Source organism: Lathamus discolor, chromosome 5 (genome assembly GCF_037157495.1).
Source record: "Lathamus discolor isolate bLatDis1 chromosome 5, bLatDis1.hap1, whole genome shotgun sequence".
Classification (NCBI taxonomy): domain Eukaryota; kingdom Metazoa; phylum Chordata; class Aves; order Psittaciformes; family Psittacidae; genus Lathamus; species Lathamus discolor.
The window spans coordinates 29,732,650-29,757,373 of record NC_088888.1 but is presented as its reverse complement, the minus strand read 5'-3'; the positions used below and the strand labels follow the sequence as shown (position 1 = coordinate 29,757,373).

The window sequence follows — 24,724 nt, the reverse complement described above, 5'->3', positions numbered from 1 at the left end:
TATTCACAACTATGACAAAAAATTATTAACCAGTCTTTATGATATCTAAAGCTGCATTCTTCAAATACTTGCCCGAGGTATAGCAGGCCAGACAAACAGTAAAGGTGAATCAATTTACATAGCTAACAGCAAGCAGTGATGTGACTACCACAATATACTTTCAGTTTCTTTTTGCTGTAGCTTGAATGACTAGGTACAGATTTGTAGTGGGTTGGCAGACCAGCATTTGCCAGAATTGATGAACCTGTGGATCTTCGTCTTTAACTATGTCATCCTTAATTGCTGTACCATGCCCTTTTGGATATTAGTTTCTTGCTGTAAATGGGAGACAGATTATAAATTTGTGCTTGATGAAGAACAAGGTGACACTGATCTAAAATATTGCAGAACCACATTTTTAGAGCAGATAATGGTGGTACATGAAAGGCTAATACCTGTTATTTCCAGTCTTCAAAAGCAGACTATAATTCTCATCTGTAGATATTTTAATTGATGCAATTCAATTCATAATTTATATTTAAAGGAGATGATTATGGTAGTACCTTTTACTGTTTAAAAATCTTTTATTAAATGCCTAACTAGTAACCTGTATTTAAAGACATAATAGTAATAATAATCCTGTTTTTCTGAAAGAAACTCTGTAAACAAGGAAGATTTGGAATTATTTTGTGTGTGTGTGTGTGTGTGTGTGTGTGTGTACTTTTAGTGGAAATTTTGAGGCAGAATCAAGCAGGATTCATTTCCACTGAATGATGGGAGGTTACCACAGCCTAGAGATATTTCTTCTATAGCAGAAACAAGAACTTAACATTCTCTTAAAGTAGTAGCATCAAGTCTGTTTTTTGCCCCCAACTAAATTAGCTTGGATAGTTGTGAAAGCACAATGGTACTACCTCACCAATGAATAATCTCTGTCAGGTCTGCTTCTGGTTCCAGCTTCTCTCTCCTGGTCTCTAGTGCAGTAAGAACAAAGCTGTCCTACAAGATCTGTCACTGAGCTCAAGCCATGAAAACTGTACTCTTATAATCTTTCACTTTAATAATTTTGTGGTTTTACTTTTGAACAATGCAAGGAACTTCACTACCTCTGCAGTTTTATCAGGTGTCATGCCCTCATCTAGCCTTATTCACTAAATTAAGGTCCTTCCTACTATGTGGTTCAGGTTTTTCATCTGAACTTTTGGTTCGATTCAGTTACTGTTACTTGGGGCTAGGTGTATCCAACACAGCCTGGGATCTCAATTTATAATTTAGTTCCTGTACATTTAGGGTCCTTAAATTTGTCTTTCTCCTTCAACACAATTGAATACTTTTGTTAATTTTTGTTACTACTAACCTAAACACTGGCCGTAAGTTATCTGTATATTTTGGTCAAAAATATTTGACCGGGAATGTAACTATTCCTGAACATATTATCATAGTGTTTGTACTTGAAGTAGTGCATTTGAGGCACATATTCCAATGGCTTCACTGGCTATGCATGAAGTTGTGTCTTTTATTTGAGTATGCAGATCCATACTATGATGCGTCATCCTAAACTAATCTGTTACTTCAATTTCAGTATGTGAGACAGAAGCAGCAAAAGTTTATCAGCTATCACTAGAAGAGCACCTCCAGCCTTTCAAAGACAGCATGGAGCAATTCATTAGTCAAGGTAAATAATGAAACGTCACTTAACCTTTTCATGGCATTTCAAAGGAAAGTTATGGGAGCAATGTTTATACATTGTGGGAAAGGGACTGTTTATTTTGGCATTATAGAAAGATGTGGATTAGTTTAATCAGATGCCACATGGTTCTAAAAGATTTGCAGAATGATTCTGTTGTAGTGTAGGTGAGTCACTTTGTTTTGCATGACAGCAAAGACAAATGCTATTGGCTTGAGTGCATGATCTTCTAAGTTCAGCATTCCATTAGAAAACAATTTTACAACCTTTGTTCCTTGCAAAATTATTGAAGCTGGATCTGTTTCATTAACTTCTTTCCAAAGAGATGATTCTTTTTTATGTGCCAAACCCATGGAGTAAGCATAGCAGAAGTAGTTAAAGGTTTTCCAGATATAAGGCAAATCCATATGAAATATTTGGATGCGATTAGTGGAAAACACTACAAGAGAAAATAGTTTAGAAATACCCATGATGAACTAACATCCTGATTGCTAGAAGGAAAACACTTTAAAAATGAGACTATGCTTTTAATGCTTTAATAGACCTTTCTTGTGTAAGACTATAGGAGGTATGGATAACTTTAATTTTTGACTAGTGGAATATCAGAATCTCCTGCAATGCTACTCCGAAGGAGTATATGTTGCATTTATCACTTTTTGATACAAGTCAGAATACAGTGCATCAGAGTGACAATGGCTTTCTGTGCTCACCAAAGTAATTTTAATTTTCTTGACCACTTTGATGCTCCTTCTGCTTTGATATTGCATTTTATAATAAGACACACCTATTGTCTCCTGAACAGGTAAGTTATGTGAAAATTTAATATCTAGTGCTGATTTAATGGAGCTGTTTGTTAGCCTAGAGCTATGATAATAAGCTATCAAGTATAAAAATCATTATTAACTGAATGTACATTATGTTTGAGAGGCCAGTCAGGTATGCACTAATCTCTTCTTGGTTAGAATACCCATGACCATCTATCCGAATGTTATAGGAAGTGAAGTACATATGTTCTAGTATATACTGATCCATGCTACAGGACTCTCAATTACTGTGAATAAATTGAGCAAAACAACCATTTTGAGCCATCAAATAGGAATTGATGTTTTCTAAGACAAATGTCTATTAACCAAACCTAGTAAACTGGTTGTTGTCACCAACAATAGTAAGTATGATGTAATTTAAAACTAGATTATGATTATGTACATGACATATAAATGTTACAGTAGTGGCATGATTAAACATGTAGCAAGTGTTTTAAGTTGGGTTTATATTATTATTTATATATAGAGATAGGAGACAATCATAAATTACAAATCAATCAGAGATCTCTAGGTGTACTGAAAATCATGGTATATGCTTGCATATTAACCTTAATAACAGCAGGAAATACATGAGGATTATATTTCATCAGACTTCATCTGCTAAATGTCTGTCGCTTCTTTTAGAAAACATACTTTTAGAAGTATCTGAATCTACACTTTAGATTGCTTCCTGATTCTGACTATAACTTCCAAAGCATAATTATATGTAAACTATAGAGTAATCTGTTGTGGTTTTCAAGAAGATGGGATTTCCTTTCTTGATTATGTGCCTGTACTTTAGGAAAAGTGGGAAAAAAGAGGGAAAAAAAAAAGAGAAATGCATCTCAGCTATTAAGAACTTTACTGTGTTCCCTTTTTAACAGTGGATATTGTCAGGTAGCTGACAAAAGGAGAAACCCACAATGTCATGTAAAATATCACTGTTGCATTTTATTGAAAATAATTGGAAATGTGCATTGTGAGCACAGTGGACTGTGACTGAACAATTTCTACATTTATTTAAAACTGTAAGGCTCATTTTGCAGAATTCTTTCCCAGTGTAAGAAAGACAAAAGGTTAATATATAGGAGAAAAGAATCCCTGGTTAAGTTCCAAAAATAAAGTAATTTTAAATACCTTTCATTATGAAATCCTTTGTTTTTACTTCATGGGATTGAATTCAGACTTGAAAGAGGCCATGTTTAAAGCAGGATTTCTCTTTCCTGTTCAGTGTTTGACAGGCTTTTGATCTAGATATTTTTTCTAAGGGCTTTTGTTGTTTATGTAGACATAATCGATGAGTCTTTTCAGCTAGACTGCACACATGATCATTTAGAAAAACAAAGGGACAATTCTTGGCACCTTTTGGGGATTTGTGTTTATATAACATATGCTTTGAGCAAAGAAAAATCAAGCTTAAAGTTTTTATCTTTTCAGGTTTCAGTTTCTGTAAAGTCAGAAAGTTTTAACTTTATAACTCAAATGAAAAGCATTTTTCATAGGGTTGAATAATTTGGCATGTTTATACAATGCCTTTTCGGAGTAGATAACTTGTGCCCATAAAGGAGCCCAGAAGTTAAAAGTAGCTAGTTATTTACAGCATATTCACTTCTACTTGTTGCTAGCAGCTAAAATGGAAAACGGTTTTCCCATAGGCAAGACAACTTGGACGTCAAATTAAATATCCTTGGCAAGGGGTGAGAAAGGCACTGCTTTATAAGAATAGTTACTGTCTGGCACAGTTGTATAACTTTGAATTAAATTACTGTAACTAGTTGAGTTGTTTGTTACTATTGATGTATAAATAAAACCCCTTTTTTAACATTAACACTTTTAGTTGATTTGTCACAGACAGAAAAAAGCTTCTATATTACTAGCTTGTAAGGAGAATTTTATTTGAACGATAAGAGCAAGAGGCAAGAATTCGTTCAGCTGTAATGTTTGAGATGAAAATATTACTGATATATATGACTGAGGCTGTTTAGTATTTGCCTTGCCAGCCTAGCCAGTAGGTGAAATAATTCATTAAAATATGCAAATTACTGGAAGAATGCCAGTCCTTTTTCTGATGGACTTCAGGGTCATTATTAAAATGATCATTCATCTTGACTCAAACTAGCTACACTAGCTTAGCAGATATTTGCAAGCATGCTTGATCCTATGCATTTGATTTCTGAGGGTTTATTTGCCTCAAAACCTCCAACACAATCATATCTGTTCACCCATGTTTTCCATTCTCTTTTCGGGTCCATATGATGCAAATCGTCAATCACAAAGTAGATAATGTGGTTCTTTTATTTTCGCAAATATTAAGACTTTTTTTTTTCCCTGAAATTCTCCATAACCACAGGGTTTTTTTTAAAAAAGAGCTACTTCAAAAAAGGAGATTAGACAAAAATTTTCATAGAATACAAGGCTTTAAAAATTATATAATTTTGTTTGTTACATATTTCTAACCATTTGTTTAAGGGTTTCCAAAATTTGAGTGATATAAAATATAAGCATGAAACTTGAATAATAGTCCTTTTCCGAAGAAAGGTTATTCAGACTGAACTGCAGGAATTTAAAAAGTACTATTTGCATCTCTCTGGTATAAGGTATCTATTCCCTGAAGTTTCCTGTTCCTTGAGTTATTCCCTGCAAGTTATCACAATTTGAATAAGATAAATTGTGAAGAAACGCGCTATTTGGGAGCTTTGTCTCCCTTGTTCCACATGTGGTTGTGGGTAGATAGGGACACAAAGACATCAAAGATCACATCCACTAGTTTAGAAAGCTTCAGAAATAATTTCTTTTCCTGGGGGAAATATCTGACACATGGGATGGTGAGGAAATACTGAGGGCGCTAATCATCATGCGTTTTGTAGAGGAATTTCATTAGCAGTTAGTAAGCCTCTAACTTTGTCCCCATTTGATAGGATAGCCAGCTCATGTTGAAAGAGTTGTGTGTGCATAAACCTCAAATGAGTCTCAGCCCCTTGGTCTTAACTGTAGTTAACTCTTCAGTGAAAAGCAGTCTTTGGGTGTTTGCTGTTGGGACTCCAGTCAGGATGAGCAATCCTGTCAGCCTGATAAGGCAGGAAACTTCTGATAGGAGGCAGCAGCCATCACTCCCTCAGAAAACTAAATCTGGTTTGTGAACTGGGAAGAGGCAATATATTGGAATCATATCTTTTCCACTGAGATTCTATAAATTGTGCAAATGTCGCAGACTTCAAATCTGAGCAGTAATTTGATATCATATTCAGAGGCCAAACCAACCTGATTGGTTTTAGACTTCAGAAATGTCTTCATGGTGTAGGAAATTTAAGCATTAGAATGCATTGTTTGTAGAAGTAAAAACATAATTTTGTGACGTTTAGCTAGTTAATTTAAAAACATTGGGAATAATTGCAATATGATTGTATGTCTGGGGGTACAAGGTAACCATACAACTTTTGGTTCTTTCTAGTCTTATTTTACAAAATTCTGCAGTTCTGCTTTTGTTAGTGAATGCCAGCCCCAGGTTTCATTCTCCTGGACAGAAAAATACAGACCCAGATTCTCTTGATCTTGCAGTATAAAGATGCTAAATTTATCCTTTTGGGTGAACTGTGTGGAACCATCTCCCTCTCTTGCCAGGAGGAGCATTCAGGAATCCAGTTTCCAAACTGTTAGTAAACGAATGTATAAATCACAAAGTGTGTTGTGTTTATCGTTGTAGCTGCAACCAGAAAGTTGGCCGTGACTTTTTCTTTTAGGTCAAGCAGCAAAAGGCTGTGCATCGTCAAATGATGGATTGTGAATGAGCCTAAAGTATCAGACTGAATCTTGGATGGCTGGGCTCAGTTCCTGGCTCCAGAAATACTGTAGATGATTGCGAAATGAATGCTGCTAGGGTAATCTTAATTTTGGCTTTTTCTAACCTAGAATGATTGATTTTACAGATTCCATTTTCTTTAAATGTTGTTTTTATAATATGATTAATATAAGAGAAAGCATAGTGCCACTTCATATTTTGCTAAAAATAATTTGAGGAAAATATGACTAAAACACCATTAGGAATATATATATATATATATGAATAAATGTTTTTCATTTTCTTTAAAAAAATGCACAAAACTTTAAGGGGTTGGTTGATAAACTTATGTGGAGACATTTTAAATATTATTATTATAACAGCAAAAATATTCTCATTACTAAGATTTTTTAATTTATTTGTTTTTCATTTTATTAAAAAAAGAGGATTATAAAAGGTGAGCAACATAAAGTCACTAGAACAAAAGATGCTGGAATTCCCACTGAAACAATTTCATGATTGTTTACATTTTTATGATAGCATTCTTTTTGCTGGATTATTGAAAGACATTTTAAAACTTGTTGAGTGCTGAAAGTATTTTTTTAATCTCACAATGACACCTTAATGCTAATAAATAGTTTAATGTCAGTATTGTATAAACTTGTCCCTACTTCAGATGTCACCACCTCCACCGGTATGCATTATTACATAAAAATCCTAATTCAGATTGTGTTGTATTTGTAGCACTAAACAGGCTTCACTGAATTAGCTGCACTTCAGTTCGAAGTCCGTGAAAGGCCAAACCTTCTGACTGCGGCTGGCAGCTTCTTTTGCCTTTGGCACAGGACTTTATTTAATTGTTTTTGCAGGCATTAATATGATTGCAGACCACACAGGAGTGATAAAGTAAAAAAAGTATTTCGGCACCCCTTGAGGACAGATCAGTGCACGAGTGTCACAATAGCATGATACAAGTCATCCACCTTAAAATGTTCTGAATAAATGCATGTGGGTCATCCACAAGTTTTCTGGGCAACCTGTTCCAGTGCCTCACAACTCTCATAGTAAAGAATTTCTTCCTAATATCTAATCTAAATCTCCCCTCTTTCAGTTTCAGGCTGATACCCCTTGTCTTATCCCTATGTGCCCTTGTAAAAAGTCCCTCTCCAGCTTTTTGTATGCCCTCTTTAAGTGCTGAAAGGCTGCTGTAAGGTCTCCCTGAAGCTTTCTATTCTCCAGACTGAGCAACCCTAGCTCTCTCAGCCTGTCTTTATAGGAAAGGTGCTCCAACCCTTGCATCATCTTCATGGCACTCCTCTGGATTTGCTCAAACAGGTCCAACTCCCTGTTGAGCTGGGAGCCCCAGAGCTGGATGCAGTATTCCAGGTAGGGTTTCATAAGAGCTGAGTAGAGGGGGGAAATCACCTCCTTTGACCTGCTGGTCACACTCCTTTTGACGAAACCCAGGAGACAGCTGGCCTTGTGGGCTGCGAGTGCAAAGTGACAGGTCATGTTGAGCTTCTTATCAACCAATACCCCCAAGTCCTCCTCAGGGCTGCTCTCAATCCATTCTCTGCCCAGCCTGTATTTGTGCTTGAGATTACCCGATCCAGGTGTAGGACTGTGTACTTGGCCTTGTTGAACTTCATGCGGTTGCCATTGGCCCACCTCTCAAGCCTGTCCAGGTCCCTCTGAGTAGTATCCATTCCCTCCAGCATGTAGACTGCACCACACAGCTTGGTGCCATCAGCAGACTTGCTAAATGTGCTCTCAACCCTACTGTTCATGTCACCAACCAAGATGTTAAATGGCACTGGTCCTGATACTGGCGTCTGAGGAACACCACTGATCGCTGATCTCCACTTGGACGTGGAGCTGTTGATCACAAATCTCTGACGATGACCATCTAGCCAATTCCTTATTCACTGAGTGGTCCATCTGTCAAATCCATGCCTCTCTAATTTAGAGACACTTCATCCACCTGTTCCCTGAAGACTTGTGGAAGCATCTCATCAGACCCCATGGATTTCTGCACCTTCAGCTTCCTTGGTCTCAAATCTGATTTTCTCCTACAGTGGGTGGTTCTTTGTTATCAGCCTCTGCCTTTGCCTTCTGTGACTTGGCCAGTGTGGCTGGAGCACTTCCTGGTGAAGAGTGAGGCAAAAACATCCCATCTTCTTACCAGACTACTGCTTAAGATGAATTAAAAAAACAGTAAACAGCAAACACTGGAGAGAGTTCACATCTTGAAACACAATATGTATGAGATAGGACTTACCCTGAGATATTTTTGTTGTTATTAATTAATGTAGTTATTAATTTGAAGTCAGTCTCCTTTTACAGAGTTTGTTGTTAATTATTATTTTTTTTTTAACTTTCAACAAAGATCAACTTTCAGTGCTCCTGTATTCACTGAGAGTTTAAGCTGTGGTTCCATAGATCCTGATCATAATCTATAGAACTAGCATATAATTTGAGTTGTTTCTGTTGTGTGAGAGTGTAAAGTCATTGTGAAAGTGTAATGGGTTGGAATCAGTACAAATTTTTATGTGTTTATCTTACCATAGGTGTTGAAAAAAATGGAATAACATAATTAGGAAAATGTCCAGCATATTAGATGCTCTATCCCCAGTTATCTTCAATAGACTGGGGCCAGAATGAAGTATTTAAATTGTTCTTTTTCTTGTATGTATGAAAATCTTAGAAAATGAGGGAGAGGGAGTGGGTATTCTTCATGCTTACAGCCTTCTATGGCTTTGTCATAGGAAATACAGAAGAATGTAAGAGTCTTGCTAGGATTCCCCAAAGAAATCCTGCTTTCTTCTCTTGCAAAGTTTTCTTAGCATGAAAGTACCTGATAATAAACCACCCAAATGTATTTGGACCTTTGTTCCAAGTGTTTACAAGTATAAATAAAAGTTCTTAAAACTATAGCAACATAGCTCTAATGACTCATTGAAAAGGCACTGTATCTGTCAAAAAAACCCAAAACAACCCCAAACCAAAACAAAAAAAAGCCAACTGGCTCCACTTGAAAGATGTTGGAAAGTACATTCATAGCTAATTATAAACAAATACTAGTTAACACTTTAAATTAAGAAAGAAGAAAATAGCTTGAAGATTCAGGACATAGACAAGCAGATGAAAGGATTCTTGTTGCCTTCCATCTGAGATTACTCAGATGTATTCCTGTATTCAATTACCTGAGAAGATGTGATATTCCCTTAAGAGAGATCAGGAGATCAGAAGAAGGCAGTTTCGTGCATCTTCTTACTCATAGCCCTTTGAAACTGGTTCAGCAGAAATAGCTTAACTTTCAGCAGGGTTTGAGGCCAGATGTGACTACAGACAGTAATCTCTGGGTCAGGATCATGCCACAAACTAACAGCAAAACTTTCTGAGGAGCAAGACTTTTGAAAGTACATTTGAATTCTGCTTGAGTAGATCTGCAAGGTCTACTTGGAATGATTTCTGAATTGGAACAGAAGGGTCAGCTTGTTTTGTGACATTTACACGTAAAGTTTACTCATCATTCTTACTAAGTTGTTCGCTTTCTTTTTTTGATGAAATTCCTGCTGTTATTACTTATTCAATTTTAATCTTAAGTTTTAATGCTTTTAATTTATTATTTTTGTTTTTTTACAAAGTCACTAAATATGAATTGCTGTCATCATTTAGATATTAATGACCATCTAACTTTTCTTTAAAATATTCCTCAAAACCTACTTTTTGATAGTTTCCACCAAAAATGGCTACTTATTTCTCCCCAGTGCTACTCATGTTCCCAGTTATGTTAGTCTTGTTAAATAAAACATGCAAAGAGAACAAAGAACAACAAAATCCAAAAACTGGGGCAAAGAACATTCAGAAGTATAAAAGGGGGTTTCTCAAGAGCTTTCTACTGATCCTAGTGTCTTTTCTTATTCTACTTTTGTATTTCAAGGTATTTAAAACCACAGGGTTTAAATCAGTAAGCTGATTGCCAAATAGCTGTAAGAATAGCTCTATTATTTTGGTGTCTTCTGGGTCATTTGAAAATACGCATACTACCAAAGAAAATGGAGGAATTCTCTTAGGTGCATTGGCAGAGATCTTGTAAACTTAAACCTTAGGCCCTAATAATACCAGTGTAATTATCTGCCCTTGCTCATGGTGGTGGTTCATCCAGTATCCTTATGACCTTTGTCAGGCACCTCAATGACAGATGAACCACCAGATGTTCCATACACTTTTAAAGAAAGTCTATCCTTTTTTTGAGTTTTGAGTTGTTTTGTCTGCCAGAGATGATATTGGGAAAAATATGGGTATATTTTCAAAGTCTCAGCTACTATTCACTAGCACCACTGTGGAAAAAAAATATGTCCTCTTTAGAGATCCTGATACATCTGTAGCAATGAACACTTCCTAGAAGTATTAGAAATAGTTTCAATTGCAGAAAAGTGGATTATACTGTTCTGCTGAGGGCCGTTATTTTCTAGAATGCATGTGTATACTTAATTAATTTTGTGAGATGCTTCTGATTTTCATAAATGCATAGGTCACTTCAGTATGGCAGTTCATATGCGTGCCTTTGCAGAAGTTTATAAGTAATCTTTGCAGGACTCTAATCTAAAAGACTTGGAAGAGCAAACACATGGAACAATGGCATGCATCATTCTGGAATGTGGGTTTATGCTGATAGTGACAGAGCATTTGTGAATTAAGGTAATGATACTTTGTGAGGCATTGTTGGAAAGCTCATTTTGAATTGCATGAAATTTATGCAAACACAAAAAAGTGGTAAAAGTTGAACATCTGATGTAAATGTTGAAGAAATACATATACCCTCTAGTTAAAAGAATTGATTGAAGAGTCTTGTACAGTATAGTCCTCATGCTTGGTAAGGCATGATGTAGGGAGGAAGAAATGTACTTGAATTTTGACCAAATATCTAAAGTATTTAAGAAGTATAGACTTTACTCCAAACAAAGACCATCTTTAAATAATCTGAATGTATCTTAATGGAAAAAGCAGGCAAACAGTGGAATGTCATCCAACAAGAAGGCGTTAAAGATGCTTTCAAAGCAAAAACTGAAAATATAACTAATATAAAGGCTAGTATTTCTGGGTATGATAGCAGAAAATAATCTGTCAGAAAAGTCTGCAAACAGTCACTGCTATGATCAGCTGTCAGATTCTGAATATATATGAAAGTAGATATGGCTACTGGATGACTGCAAGACATCTTTTGATGTTTTTCAAAGAAAATCAATGAGGCATTCTGAAGTAATCTTGCTTATTGAGGGCAGAGAGAAGTTTTAGTGGCTTAATGGAGTGTTCATATGTGCTCAGCTGCCATGGTATCCCTGGAAATGACCAGTTTTCCTGTATCAGCCATTGCTATAGTAGGAATGCTGTGGCGTGGTTAGGGATTTCTCCTTTTTACTTCACCTGTTGAAGGTATTCTTTTTTTGTAAAAGGAAATCCACTTTTCTTAGAAGCCTGTTCTCCCAAGGATGGATACCTTGCAGCTGCTGTTTAGCACTCAATTGATATAGACTGCCAAGAAAGAAAAATGCCAAATCGGTGCTCTTCAAGTACTTTCTTTACAGTTACGATGAATTGTTTTGGAGGAAGAAGTGACAGTAAAGATGTATTATATTGAATTAAATGATAAAATCTAATTCATTCTGGGACACTTCAACTAAATCTGCCATAAGTCTGATTTTTTTTTTTTTTTTCCCTCCCATATTCCAACAGAAAAGATGGGTTGAAAGCATTTTATCAATGGGGTAATTAAGAGCTAAATGCCAGTAACCACTAATATCAAGTGATTTTATTACTGGTCAGTTCCAGAAATTATAGGAACTTTCAGCTGCTTCAACATTTAATACTTACTCCATTGTAACCAGGTGATAGTAGGAATTTAATGGTTTTGATAACAGGAAGCTTTCTTCCCTTGCTGGATAAATCTCAATGCATGTCTTTGAGAAGACATTGTCTACAGCTCTCAGATGTTTACTGTGTACTGCAGTTATCTGAATGTTTTCTTTGAAGAGGGACAGATGACTGTGTGTACACACTGTATTTTCTTCTTTCATTGGTGCCCCCTGTCATCTTGTGAAAGCAGAATAATTTTCATACTGTTCTTTAACTTTTTATGTCTAGAAAAATGAGACAGCAAATGGATTGCAAATCAGATTTATACTTGAATAATACCCTTCTGATAACATGCAAAAGATTTAAAAGTGTCATCACATATTTGGAACAGACTACAAGGGAATTCTCTTTTAGGGAAACTTCTTTCCTTCCAAGACTGTTTAATGCCAATAGGTGATCTGATGCAGGATGAAATCTCTTTCTGTGGGTTACATTAGCTGCCTTATGCATATGTGCTTATTACTTTTTAAGAAAATGCTATTACATGTGCCTGTATTATTCAGGGATTCTGAAGATTCTTTTTGTTGTATAATACCCATGATCTATGAAATGATTAAAAGTACAAATACCTGAAGTTTTGGTGTGTTTTTTCTCTGGGGAGTGTGTGGCTTCGTTGGTTTGGTTTTGTTTTGTGTTCGTCTTTGGACCATAGTAAGTTTCCTTTTAAATTGAAAGAAAACTTGCACTCTTTCAAAAGTAAATTGTGGAATATTTATTCCTTCTTGGTAGGTAAATGTTTGTAAGCATGTGCAGAACAGTTGAAATAAAGAAGAAAAAAATAATCAAAACAAAACCAGAAAACTAGACAGCTCAGGTGGTGTTGTATCCCATCAAATCTGGAAATTACAAAAAGAATTATATATTGTGAATATAATGTAGGTACTAAAAGACTGTCCTACGCTGGAACATGCTAGCCTCTGTTTCCAAGCATTGCTTAACTGCGAGGGGTTAAAATTACATTTTTTCAAGAACAGAATTATTTATTTTAAAAGTAGTATCTGCAGACACTTAGTGAAAGTGTTAATGCAGAATTAGATATTGGATCTCCCTTCTGCCAGGGAGCTTGCGTGCAGTTTCCTCTCTCTTACACCACATGGATTTATAAATCATACCTTGACTTTCAGAATTGAGGTATGAAGAGAAAAAAAATAAATTAATGGAATTCTGTCAAAGCTGCCAGGTTTCACCTGGTTTCATATCCAAAGTAAGGCAAGGCTTTCAAAGAAAAACTCCAAGTCAGCCGAGATTCACTCAACACTGGGCCCAAGTTCACTCAAAAAGATTGTGAGCCTTCACAAACCTTTTGAAGAATCTGGGCTGAGTTTCAAGTCGGTATTGAAACCTGTAATCAGGCAGGCTTCACGTGCTCTTGAATTTCCCTGAGAACATTTACCCAGCTCTCCCTTAAGTTTTCTGTGGTTTGCTAGATTTTTTTCACTTTCAGTAAAATGATGATGGAGCCTGAGTCTTCACGTTATGGTTAGTAGATACAGTATCTGCTGCTGTAAACATTCAGGCACTGCTCACCCTACTCAGCAGACTACAGTACTACTAATAAAGAGACTCTGAAGCATCAGGCACAGCTCTGATCCTTGTTCATATTGGGGAAAGAATATGGAAACTCAATTTGTGTATCCTTGCTATAGATTTCGAGTATCTATTTTAGTGTTAGTGTATGTTTTTAAAGTGCTGTTGCCTGAAACATTGTAACAGAAAATAGTGGTTATTTTTGATCCCTGGTAATTCCACTGTTTTCCTCATTTTTGCCAAGTGTAAAATCCAGATTTCCTTTTTCAAAGGTTGTGTGTCTAAAATGTAGAAAAATAATTTTAATTAGTTATTGTTGTAGACCTATGTAGGGAAAGAGAAATGAAAAATAGATTTTTTTTCTTCTGTTTTTCGATTTCAATATGAATTCTGTACCATTGACACTTGATTCCAGAACAGTTCAGAAGCTCTTCATGTCCCAAAACCCACTGACTTTTGGGAGTCCTAAAACTCTCCTAGCAAATTAACAGGCCAGTAGTCCAGCAGAATGAAAAGGAGGGACAAGTTCCAAGCTAAAAAGCTTTTGCCTGAAGTGTGCAAATTTTAACTGGGATTTAAGTTGTGCTATCTAAATAAGTATATAAGTATAAATCTCACCTAAGCACACATACACAGAGCAGTTTGTACTATTTCTTTTCACACTGGTGATGCATAAGTTAATATGCATGTTCTTATAGACTTTGTTCATCAGAATACCCACCTAAGTAAAATAAGTACAAAATAAAATATGAGAGAACACATGTTAAATAGAACATTTTTTCACCAATGTGTGTCAATGACAGTTTTGTATTTCGATCACCAAATGCTAATTTCCTTTATATAATAAAAGCAGTCATGTTTTCGACATGGGCTCACTATAGCTCTAAGGCTTCACTGATGTGTGTGTAGAGAGATGGTGAACGCAAGGAGAAGGAAGAGAGCTTTATTTGTAATTATCAAACAATTTTTAAAAAAGCTGAATCTTTCCTGCTCTTCACTTAGCTTTTCTTGGTAGACCAGTTCCTGTATTTGTTAAGTTTTCACAATCATTTTTTAAGATCTGTTTTTTAAGTCACTTTCATTACTCAGTTGTTGTTGCGAGATCTTTTTTGGTTTTCAAAACTCATTTAGGGATTTTTTTTTTGTTGTTTTTTTGTTTGGATTTTTGGTTGGGTTTTGTCTTTTTTTTTTTTTTTTTAATGGGGTATGCTATAAAAATTCATGTAGTTTTGTTTGTGCTTCATTGGTGTTGGTAGTGGGATTTTTTCTCTCAGAACTGATGTATATGAGTATATTCTCATGTGGTTTCTATACACTTTTTACATGTAATATTTACAAGGAACACTACCTTGAAACATTATCTTTCGCCTTGTAGTTAATTCTTTGATTGTATTTTTACAGCTAAAACAGACCAAGAAAACGAAGAAAAGTCACTGACAGAAGTGCATAAAAGGTAAGAAAGAAGAATGTAGTAAAACCTTTCTTTGAAAAATATGTTTTGGTTGGTGTTGCTGTCTTGGCAGACAGCATTACTGTATTTTTGAATAGTGAAAGAAAGGTACTCAAAAATCCAAGTGATATTTATTTATTTGTCAATTTGAATATGATAATTAGGAAAAAAGAATTTGGAGGAATATAGGCATGCGACTACCTTTAGAGAAATATTGCACATGACTACTGTCTTTTGGAAAATTCATGTGCCTTACATAAAAATAAATTCAGACTATAGTATTTGGAATGAGAAAAAACTGTTCGTACTAAAACAGAATTGTGATAATTTGATACACATATAGCATTTCCTATACAACTATTATTCATTAGGTACCGCTTTCTGCACTTATAAAATGTCTGCTTTGAAATAATTGTTTTTTAATGTACTAAAGATTTGTATAATTTAATGTGACTTCCTTTGTAGAATTGCTATTAGATCTTCAAATATTTCTTTTGTGGCAAAAAGCAAAATACCTCATTAAATTTCAGTACAGAAGTGTGCAGTTGGGAGAGTTTTCAGAATTGGGAACTTCACTGCATTCCGCAGCTTGTGGTTTCTTCTGATTTTTGCAGTGTTCTCCAGAAACAGTGTTTAAATGGGGCAGATTTTTATCTGTCCCAGCAAAAGACCTAAACATGACAGGTACCATTTTTAGTCTAGATTTAGTGAAACTGATAGTCTGCATTTGTTTTTCTTTCACTAAAAATATAATCCTCTTTTTCTGCTAGCTACAACTGCCGCTGAATATATGCTAATGAATATAATCTTTATATATGCCCAAGTCTGAGAAGTCCCTCAATAGAATTCCTGTAAAATATGCCACTATAAAAGGTTCCAGTTTCTACTATGGTTCTTTAGCCATGCTTTGGCCCTGATGCCCAAATTTGCTACCCACTGTAATGCCACAGTGCAGTTGATGTCTTTCATGATATAGAACAACATTTTGTCTGTATTCCCTCGGGCCATGTACTAAAGATAGTACCTGAAAGGAAGCCAAGGGGAGAGTGGATGTTCCTATGCCACAAGAACCTCCTATCTTACTTGTAAAGAGATGTTAGGTCCTTGAGTGGTACATCAATGATGCAGGGTCATGACGGAAAAAATGTAACAAAGGGAGTATTTCTTTGGCTTAGTGTCATACCTCTTGCTCAAGTATATGAAAGGCATTCCTGACATTTCTTAGGTTTCTTTAACTATGGAGTTACAGAAGTCTTATCCTTAAAAATCTGTTTTGCAATAAAACTTTGAGAGAGGAAACTGCAGTTAGGAGATGATATTTTTGTGATCTCTGCTCTTTTAAGGAAACTGTTTTGTCTGCGGAAAATGGATTAGCCTCATGTCCAAAACTGTCTGATAACTAAGGACAACAGGAATCTGCATATTATTTAGAAGTCTTGTAACCTGTCACTGTCCTCTGGTGTCTTAATTCACTCTCCATTCTTATTTTTTAACCCAACTGCACTGGAGCCATCGTATCAAAAACTTCCTCTTCATATATCTAGCATCCACAACATGTGGAAGAAAGCAGACTGCTCCTTGGATTCTCATTCAGCTTGGTCTGCTTCTTCTGGCTTGTCCTAATTCTTTCTTCTCCCCCTATGCTGAGCACAGCAGCTCATTTGCTGTAGTAGTTTGTCAAAGAAAATTCAGCTTTGTTGTTCCTCCTTACTGTGAATATCTAGCAAGAGTAATAACCCATGCAAAACCTTTTATGGAACACATGAGGAATTATGCTAGGACAACGTTAGTGTAAAGTTCTGCTTTACTATTACTTAGGCTACACAGCTCTTTCTTTCTTCCTTCCTTCCACCTTTCCACTGAAATTATCAATCAGATTAATGGCGTTTGTTACAATATTGAAAACAGCTTCATCATATAGTTTTGGTATGTGTATTTATTTGATGAAGATCTTTAATTGGGCTTAGAAATAAAATGCTTGGGATCTTGTTTAGCAGGGGGTAGGTGAAAAAGATGATGAGAGCTTAAAAAGCTAAACAAAAGATTAGTTACATTTGGTTAATCGTAGGTAGAACAGCAATGCATAGGATGACTAGACAAGCAACTAATGCAAGGAAATGCGATGGGTTAGATGGAGCAAAATTAATGTGATTAATGTGCTTGGGTTTTCCTTTTTGAAGCAAATAACTTCAACCCATGTATAAGTTCAGGTCTACCTCATGATAGTATTTAGCTTTCAGCAGAAACTACCTCTTTTTTTCTTTTTTCACAAAATATTAAAGCTGATATCTCTATGAAAATACGAAAGTCTAAAAGGAAAGCTCTTGCAGCAGTAACAACAAAAATGTTTCTAAAATGAATAATGATTTGGGGAAAATGCAGCACTGTGTGTATTTTAGAAAAGCTCAATTGTGCAATAGAGGAGCTGAAATGGAAAGTTAATCTTCCACACAAAATAAAGACAAAGAAAATGGAATGTCTGCTCCAGGGACTCCATACAGTGTATAGCTGTTCATTTGTCACAAATGAGAAAATGTTTAATCGGTTTTGAAATGATGTATTCTCTCTTTATTTATCGTGTTTAGTGACTTTAAGAGTGTCAGTATGTAAAGTGTTTATCCAAGGAATGGATTTCTGGCACATGGATAAAATGAAAAGTGAAATGTTTAGCTCGCAATAGGCATATGTTCCAAGATCTCTCTGAGTAAGTATCCTGAGATGAGAAGAAAGCACACAGGTCTGTGTTTATCTAGCTTACACAGGCAGACAAGGAAGGCTCCAGCCTGGTATTAACACTGAAGTGACATGGAATGTCTTCACCAAACCCCAAACAATTACATCATTCCCTGAACAGTATTGATAAAGTGTAACAAAAAAGAACCTGGCACTCTCCAATTAGATCCTCATTGTTAAATACTTGAGAAACTGTGAAATACTTGACAAGTGAAAGTAAAAAACACAGGTTTAGGGGGAGAAGAAAGAAGTAAAACAGGAGAGGGAGATGAGGAGAGGGAAAGAGATGCTTCTATCCTTCTATATTTTAAGAATCTACAGTTTGGTGGCTGCTTTCATTTTTTTTTTTTTTTTGATTTGTTTAATTTTATATTGTGTCTTCTGTCCCAAGATTCATAGTTGTATACCACTGTGTGAATTAATCATCCAACATTTAAATAAATTTATAATTAAACTTTAGCATCTTTGAAAATTTAGAGATACAGCACACTTTCTACCAAGCAAACAAATACATTCCCTGTTTTCTGATTTTCATTTACTTAGAGAAAAATTTATAAGCACTATTGTTTCTAGCTATGCTTAACAGAATTTTAGAATGAGATAGTTTGATCACAGTATCCACAGCAAACAGAAACTAGGAGTGCATAAAAGTTATTGTCAAAAGTAATATGATAGCTGATGTGTTGTTTACCATGGTAGGATAAAAAGCAATTACAGAAGCAGAAATATAGTCTTGCCCACTTAAAATCAGAAATGAGATAGTTACGCCTCTTCTTGCAGTTCATTCCTGAAGAAATAACAGCTGAACAACCTCACTAGAATTACTAGAAGCAGCATTTGCTGAAAGTGAAGGTCCGAATTCTCTGCCTTGCTACCTCTCTTCAGCTGAATAGCTGTGAAGGAAAAGTATGTAGCTTTATAACTTTTTTATAACACCTTATCCAGTGTTGTGTTCTCATCTCATTGAAAGGCTTCCAGACTAGGATATTTTTTCAAGAAAATAAATCCAGACTGTAATACTGATCTTTCTTCCACTGAAATAGTTAGGGTGATCTTTTTCTTTTTTCTCTCTACATGCAGTGATTTGTCTCTTCTTGAAATAACACCTCAGGAATCATTCAGAAATTGAATTGGAGATGTTTAGTTTAGACCTGAGACACAGTCATAAGATCTTCAGTTCTTCCTGCTGTCTCTCAGTCAAACAATGAAGAACTGGATTTTAAATTCAGTGCAGTAACGCTGAAAATTGCTATAGATCCTTTTATTTCTAATGGTTCAAATACTGTAACCCTGTTTGAAGTTTTAAATAGGTCACTAAGACAACAGTCCCATATAATGGTGGCTGGATTTGGGGTGAAACTGTTCACCTGTTTTTTCTGCTGTGATGGCTAATGACAACTGGATAGACAAATGCCCCTCATCATGGCTTTATGTACATCACTGATTTAAAAAAATATCTGATAATTTAATCTGTTTGTTAGTAAATCCTAATGCATTATATGAATATATATTTGTTTTATAAAAGGTCCAACACAGGACTTTCTGCCTTCTGACACAAGTATCAACTGTGGAATTTAGGATGTGTGTAGCTGAGTATGGAATACTTATCTTCCTGTGTCAGGATATTTTTGTTTGGTTTATTTTATAATTTGCTCCCATTACTTGCACATTCCAGTGACTTTTAGGCTTTTAAGTGCTTCCTGAGTGCAGCCTCCCAGGCACCTCTTCTGTTTTCAGGACTTTTAATAATCCATTTAGCAATATGCTGTTGCTTTCTTTGCTGTAGCAACAAATTACATTAATTTTTAGGGGAAATGTTTACCTTTAAATTCCCTGCAAAAAAGCCTACTCCTGACACAACACTTTGCAGGCTTCCATTGGCTTCACTGAACATGAGACCTGGGGAGGAACAAAGCTTTACACCTGCTTATGACCTGACAAGTTGATGACACTTAGAGAAATAGCAGACAGTATGGTACAATGGCACTGCTGAAAAGCAACACCTAGAAATGTAGCACCTAAGTCTGGTAATCCTTTAAAATAGTAAACGTTTCTGCCGCCTCACTACCCTCCACACAATAGTTTGGATTGTTTCCAAAAGTGAACTGTAAAGTTAAAGTGAAAATTGAGTAAATGATTGAAATAAAGTGGTGAAAAGCTCAGAATGGAGAAAGGTATGTAGTTAAAAAAACCCGGCATCACTACACTTTTAACTGAAAGGCAAGAATATGTTGTTGGACTCCATCTTTCACTACCCTTTGGTCATTCATCCTTTGTTGGTTCTTTACTGCTAGGTCTCTTTTCTCACTGTGTGGCTCCCAGCATGCAGACTTGAATTGCTCATAGTAATACATTTCAGACTGTAGGTATACATTAGTTGGATCAGCAAAAAGTAAATAATTGGTGAGCAAAGGAAATGTGTATAGAAGAAGCTTACAGATTGTTAAACAGATTGGATAATTCTAGTTTAGTATCCTGCCTCTGACAAAATATCAGGGCCTGTAAATATGTAGTAATGGAAATTTAGCCAGCAGTTTAGTTATGTCAGAAAGTCTCTTCTGACATATGGGTAATTGAGCTTTTCCTGAAAGACAAAGTCTTTGTCCTATTCAGAAAATATTTGCCAAATGACTGCAAGTTCGTAAGCATTTGTACAACTTTTGTGTAAGAGCATTTTCTTTTCTTTTAAAGATATTGGGCTGCTTGCTTAAAAAATAAACTTTTTTAATTAGTTTGCATTTAATGGCATTCAGTGCTAGTATGAACTAATTGTAACAGAGCTTTTAACAGACCAGGTGCAATTCAGAGATCTAATATTCTGCAATATAAACTTATATTTATGCAACTTATTCTGCAGTTTATGTAGAGGCCCTATTGTTGCATCTTACAGTAAAACAGCAAAGATATTATTTTCAGACACACATACAGTTACACAGCTAAGTAACACTGATAACAATACAGCTAAGAAACACCCTAACAGTATAGTTAAAATAACTGGAGTCTGATCATAACCAAAACTAATGCTACAGCATTAAATTCAGGATTAAAACAAAACAAAACAAAAAAAAACAACAAAAACAACAACAACAAAAAAACAAAAAAAAAAAAAACAAAGGGAAGAAACATGTAGTTAATAAAATGAATATATCTTTAAATGTGGCACGCTGTTTTGACCTCCAGTTTAGGTCCAGCAGGTGGTTTCACTGAGAAGTCTTCAAAAATTCATATTCCTCTTGAGCTGTTACAACTGAAGTAAGATGATTGTGTGTGTGTGTGTATACATGTAATTAGTTCCAGTGCCTCTCCCTTGTGCATCAGTTTCTGATTATGTTCAGTAGGTTTTTTCTTTCATCATATTGTCTACCTGAGCTGTTTAGTTAAGATTGTTTCCTAAGAACTTCATCATATATTGTTCACATTTGCAGTGACTGTGACTTAAATGTGAAGGACATTTCTGCTTTTAGTCTTTTATGTTAATTTGTCCCTGCAGTTGTTGCTTTCTTCCTTGTTGTACTTTAGGATTTACTTTAAGGATTATTATATTGTATTACTGTTGTCATGTATATGCAAATAGAAAAACAACTTCAGGGATGTAGTTTAATTAGGTCACAATTGCATTAACTCATCTGGGAACTATCTAGTAATAACTTGCACAATACAGGTCACTCCTGCAGTAATCATTGCCAGCTGATGGAAGGCTGCTTTCAGCCATCAGCCCCTCCACAGTATAGGGTTTGCCTCAGGCTACTGCTGAAACCCCAATGTGCTTATATATGGAGATTATGTGACTAGCTAAAAGAGTTTTGCCTCTTTACTCTTGCTCAGTTTGTTCCTCAGCCTTGTTGTCTTGTTTCTTGTCTCTATTAACAAGTTAGATCTCTTCTGCACTGTCTTAAATGAATGCTTTTCATGGGAGAACTTGAGCCCACTTCTTTTCTTAACTGATGCCTGAAAGGTGGTTCTATCTTCATCAGTCTGTTGAGGAGGTAAAAGTACCTTCTCCATGCCAAAGAAAATTACTAGGGCAGTGGTCACTCCAGACCTGAAACGCCATGAAGCCTTTGTGTAGTCCTTGGAAGGGATGGGAAGAGCTCTTCTACACAAGAATGTTCTTAAGCCAAAGGAGCATGGTTTATTTAACTTTGCTTGGATGCGTGAATATTGGTTATTCGCATAGCCAGAGCGATACACTTATTTATTGCAATTATTTCATTAATTCCGATGGCTGCCATGTCTTCATTTAAACTTGATCCTCATAGAAAATGGTACCCATTTTTCTCTACTCATCTAAACAAAGATAACTGTCACTCTACGAAGAAAATATATTGGGATAAATTGGGAGTTCAGTCATAATTGCCTAATGTTTGAAAAATGCGTGTAAAAACCTTTTCAGTCTGACACTTCATCAACCTAGATTTTGAACCTAAACTTTCATGGGATTATGTTGAAATTGATTCTAAGCATATGAAAGCCCTGTAAATATTTCTGTCTTCCCAGAGGCTAGATTTCTTCCATTCACAGTTTTTGGCTTTTGATGATATTAGGAAATCCTGTGTTCATGCATGTTAAGGGGAGAGCTCCTGCTCTTGTACACTGAATTAAAATGCTCTTCAGAGCAATCCTGAAGGGCTAAGAAAACACCACAAAACATCTACAATGCTAGCAGATTATGTGATACCAAAGTATTTCAGAGAATTTTTATGCTATAATTTTCAATTAATAGAAACTGAAAGTTTGACTTGAGCACAAAAATAGAAAGAACATAAGACAATACTCCCAATCAGACCTGTAGATTCATTTCACCTGTTATTTCTGGAGTGTGTTTTTGTAAATGAACATGTATGAAGTTTAATCTATGAAGGGTTATGGAGTGTGGGTTAATATTTTATATACCTGAAATCTGGTAAAGCATTTGTGTGGTTTCTGTCTAGATATATAATTAAACTGCTCTAGTTTTATGGCAAATTACTTCTAACTGACCTTGACCCTGCATGAATTTCAGTTATAAAAGTGAGCTATACCATGGGAGTAGGCAGATTACAAGGCTGAGATTGATACTGATAAATCAAAAAAAGCATAATAATACTTCTAACACAAAATTCAGTGCACAATGATTATATTACATGTATAGTATAACCACTTTAAATAATAATGATTGCTTAAAAGGCCTCCATTGCACTAGACAGTGGAGATGAAGTGTGTTAATAGAAACATCTGGAGACAACTTGGGCTTTAAAATGATGCATTTAGCTGTTTCTAACATCCTTCAGGCAAGCAACTTGTGTGTCAGATCGCTGCTGTTGAAATTCGTTCTATCACTGTATTCTGTGTCTACCGGCACATTATTATTTCTTAAAGCTCAGCTGGCCAAGGGTTATTTAATATGTTTGAAACTCATACATTAGTCTTTTCAAGAGAGAAAAATAGTTTTCTCTAGGATACATTACTGGATCTGGCTTTCCATGCACACTATTACACCACATTGTTTTACGCATGCTCATATTGCTAGCCATGTGTCTACATAACAGCTTAGCTGGCATACATTGGCATGATATACACTAAAATAAAGTTAAAAGTATTAAACTCCGAGAGAGAGAACCTACGTGTTCATGCAAAGTATGCAGATTACAGTGGACTGCGTCTATGGAATTGCAATTATCTCAAGAGAAATTTTTGAGACAAAGTTTGAACCTGTTTAATACTGTCAGTATAAAATGACAGGAGAAAGCACATTCAAATTAAAAACACATTAGAAGAGTCATGCTAAACAACGCGAGCTATTTTTTTCTGTGTGGCCCATTAAAATACAGTTGTCGGAGACAAAAAACCCCACAAGGTTAGCTGTTTCTAATGCAGTATCTCAATTCATATTTTATTCTCAATAATACTCTTGAACAGAGACATAACCTTTAAATATGCATAACAGCATTTGGCTTCACATAAACCCAGTTCCTAGGTGAGCTGTGGCTGACAAATACTTTGTACATGATACAGCAAAGTAGCAAAGATACCTCTAACCTCCACTTCGTGACCCTTGATTTTCAAATGGTTGGAGGCTGGCGCAGTCTGTGTGTAATGGCTTTTTAAATACTTTTTTTTTTTTGTTATCATCATTAGAAAAGTTCTGTCTGCCAAGTTAGCACCTAATCTGATACTGTCTCAGATAAAATATAGCATTGTTACATCAGCAGAGCATTTGCTTACATCATAGCAATTAAAAAAAAAATCCAACCCAAACCATACGTATAGAGGGCCCTAGATGTAGCTTAGTGGTTTAGAGAAGAATGAGAATAGGAAAAAGTAAATAATAAAACCAGAGAAGGAAAATCTTGAAGAATGCTTTTAAGAGGTATATTTAACTGTAATCCCTGATAACTTCAGGTTTCCAGAGGGTACAAGTGACAAGAAGCGATCCGGCAAATTTCATTTTTCCTAACCAATGTACCTTAGACTGGACCTGATAAAATTAATGTTTAAAATAGAGACTGTGAAAATCTCGGTGCCCAAATTCACCTTCCAACACTATAAATTAGTTATGGCCATATTATTTTGTTATTTTGCTACCCCTATTATGAGGGACTTTGTTCCTGAAGGACAGGGCTAAAGAAACACCCATTGAATGATGTAAGTACAAGGATCTGGAATAATAGTATGAGCTGAGCTTGAAATGGCAATCTAATATGTGAAGGTTTTATTGTTAACTCTATGAGTTCATCAGTCTCCTAAAAATTATTTTATTTTGCTAAAATATTTGTTTTAAGTGCAAGATTATATTTTCAATACCTACTGAATTCAACAGTCTGCGTCACAGTGTGTGCCCTGCTTCACTTACTGCTGCCTTCAGTGCA

The 24,724-nt window shown here is 35.5% G+C and overlaps 1 protein-coding gene across 2 annotated transcripts in view; it reads left to right on the top strand.

Annotated features, from left to right (window-relative positions):
* Positions 1–24,724, top strand: part of FMN2 (formin 2) — a 164,431-nt gene that overhangs the window by 116,280 nt on the left and 23,427 nt on the right. For both annotated transcript variants that reach the window (XM_065680191.1, XM_065680190.1), the window contains 2 exons: positions 1,562–1,654; positions 15,095–15,146. In XM_065680191.1, the coding sequence (XP_065536263.1) occupies positions 1,562–1,654; positions 15,095–15,146 (145 nt within the window). The remainder of the gene's footprint in view (positions 1–1,561; positions 1,655–15,094; positions 15,147–24,724) is intronic.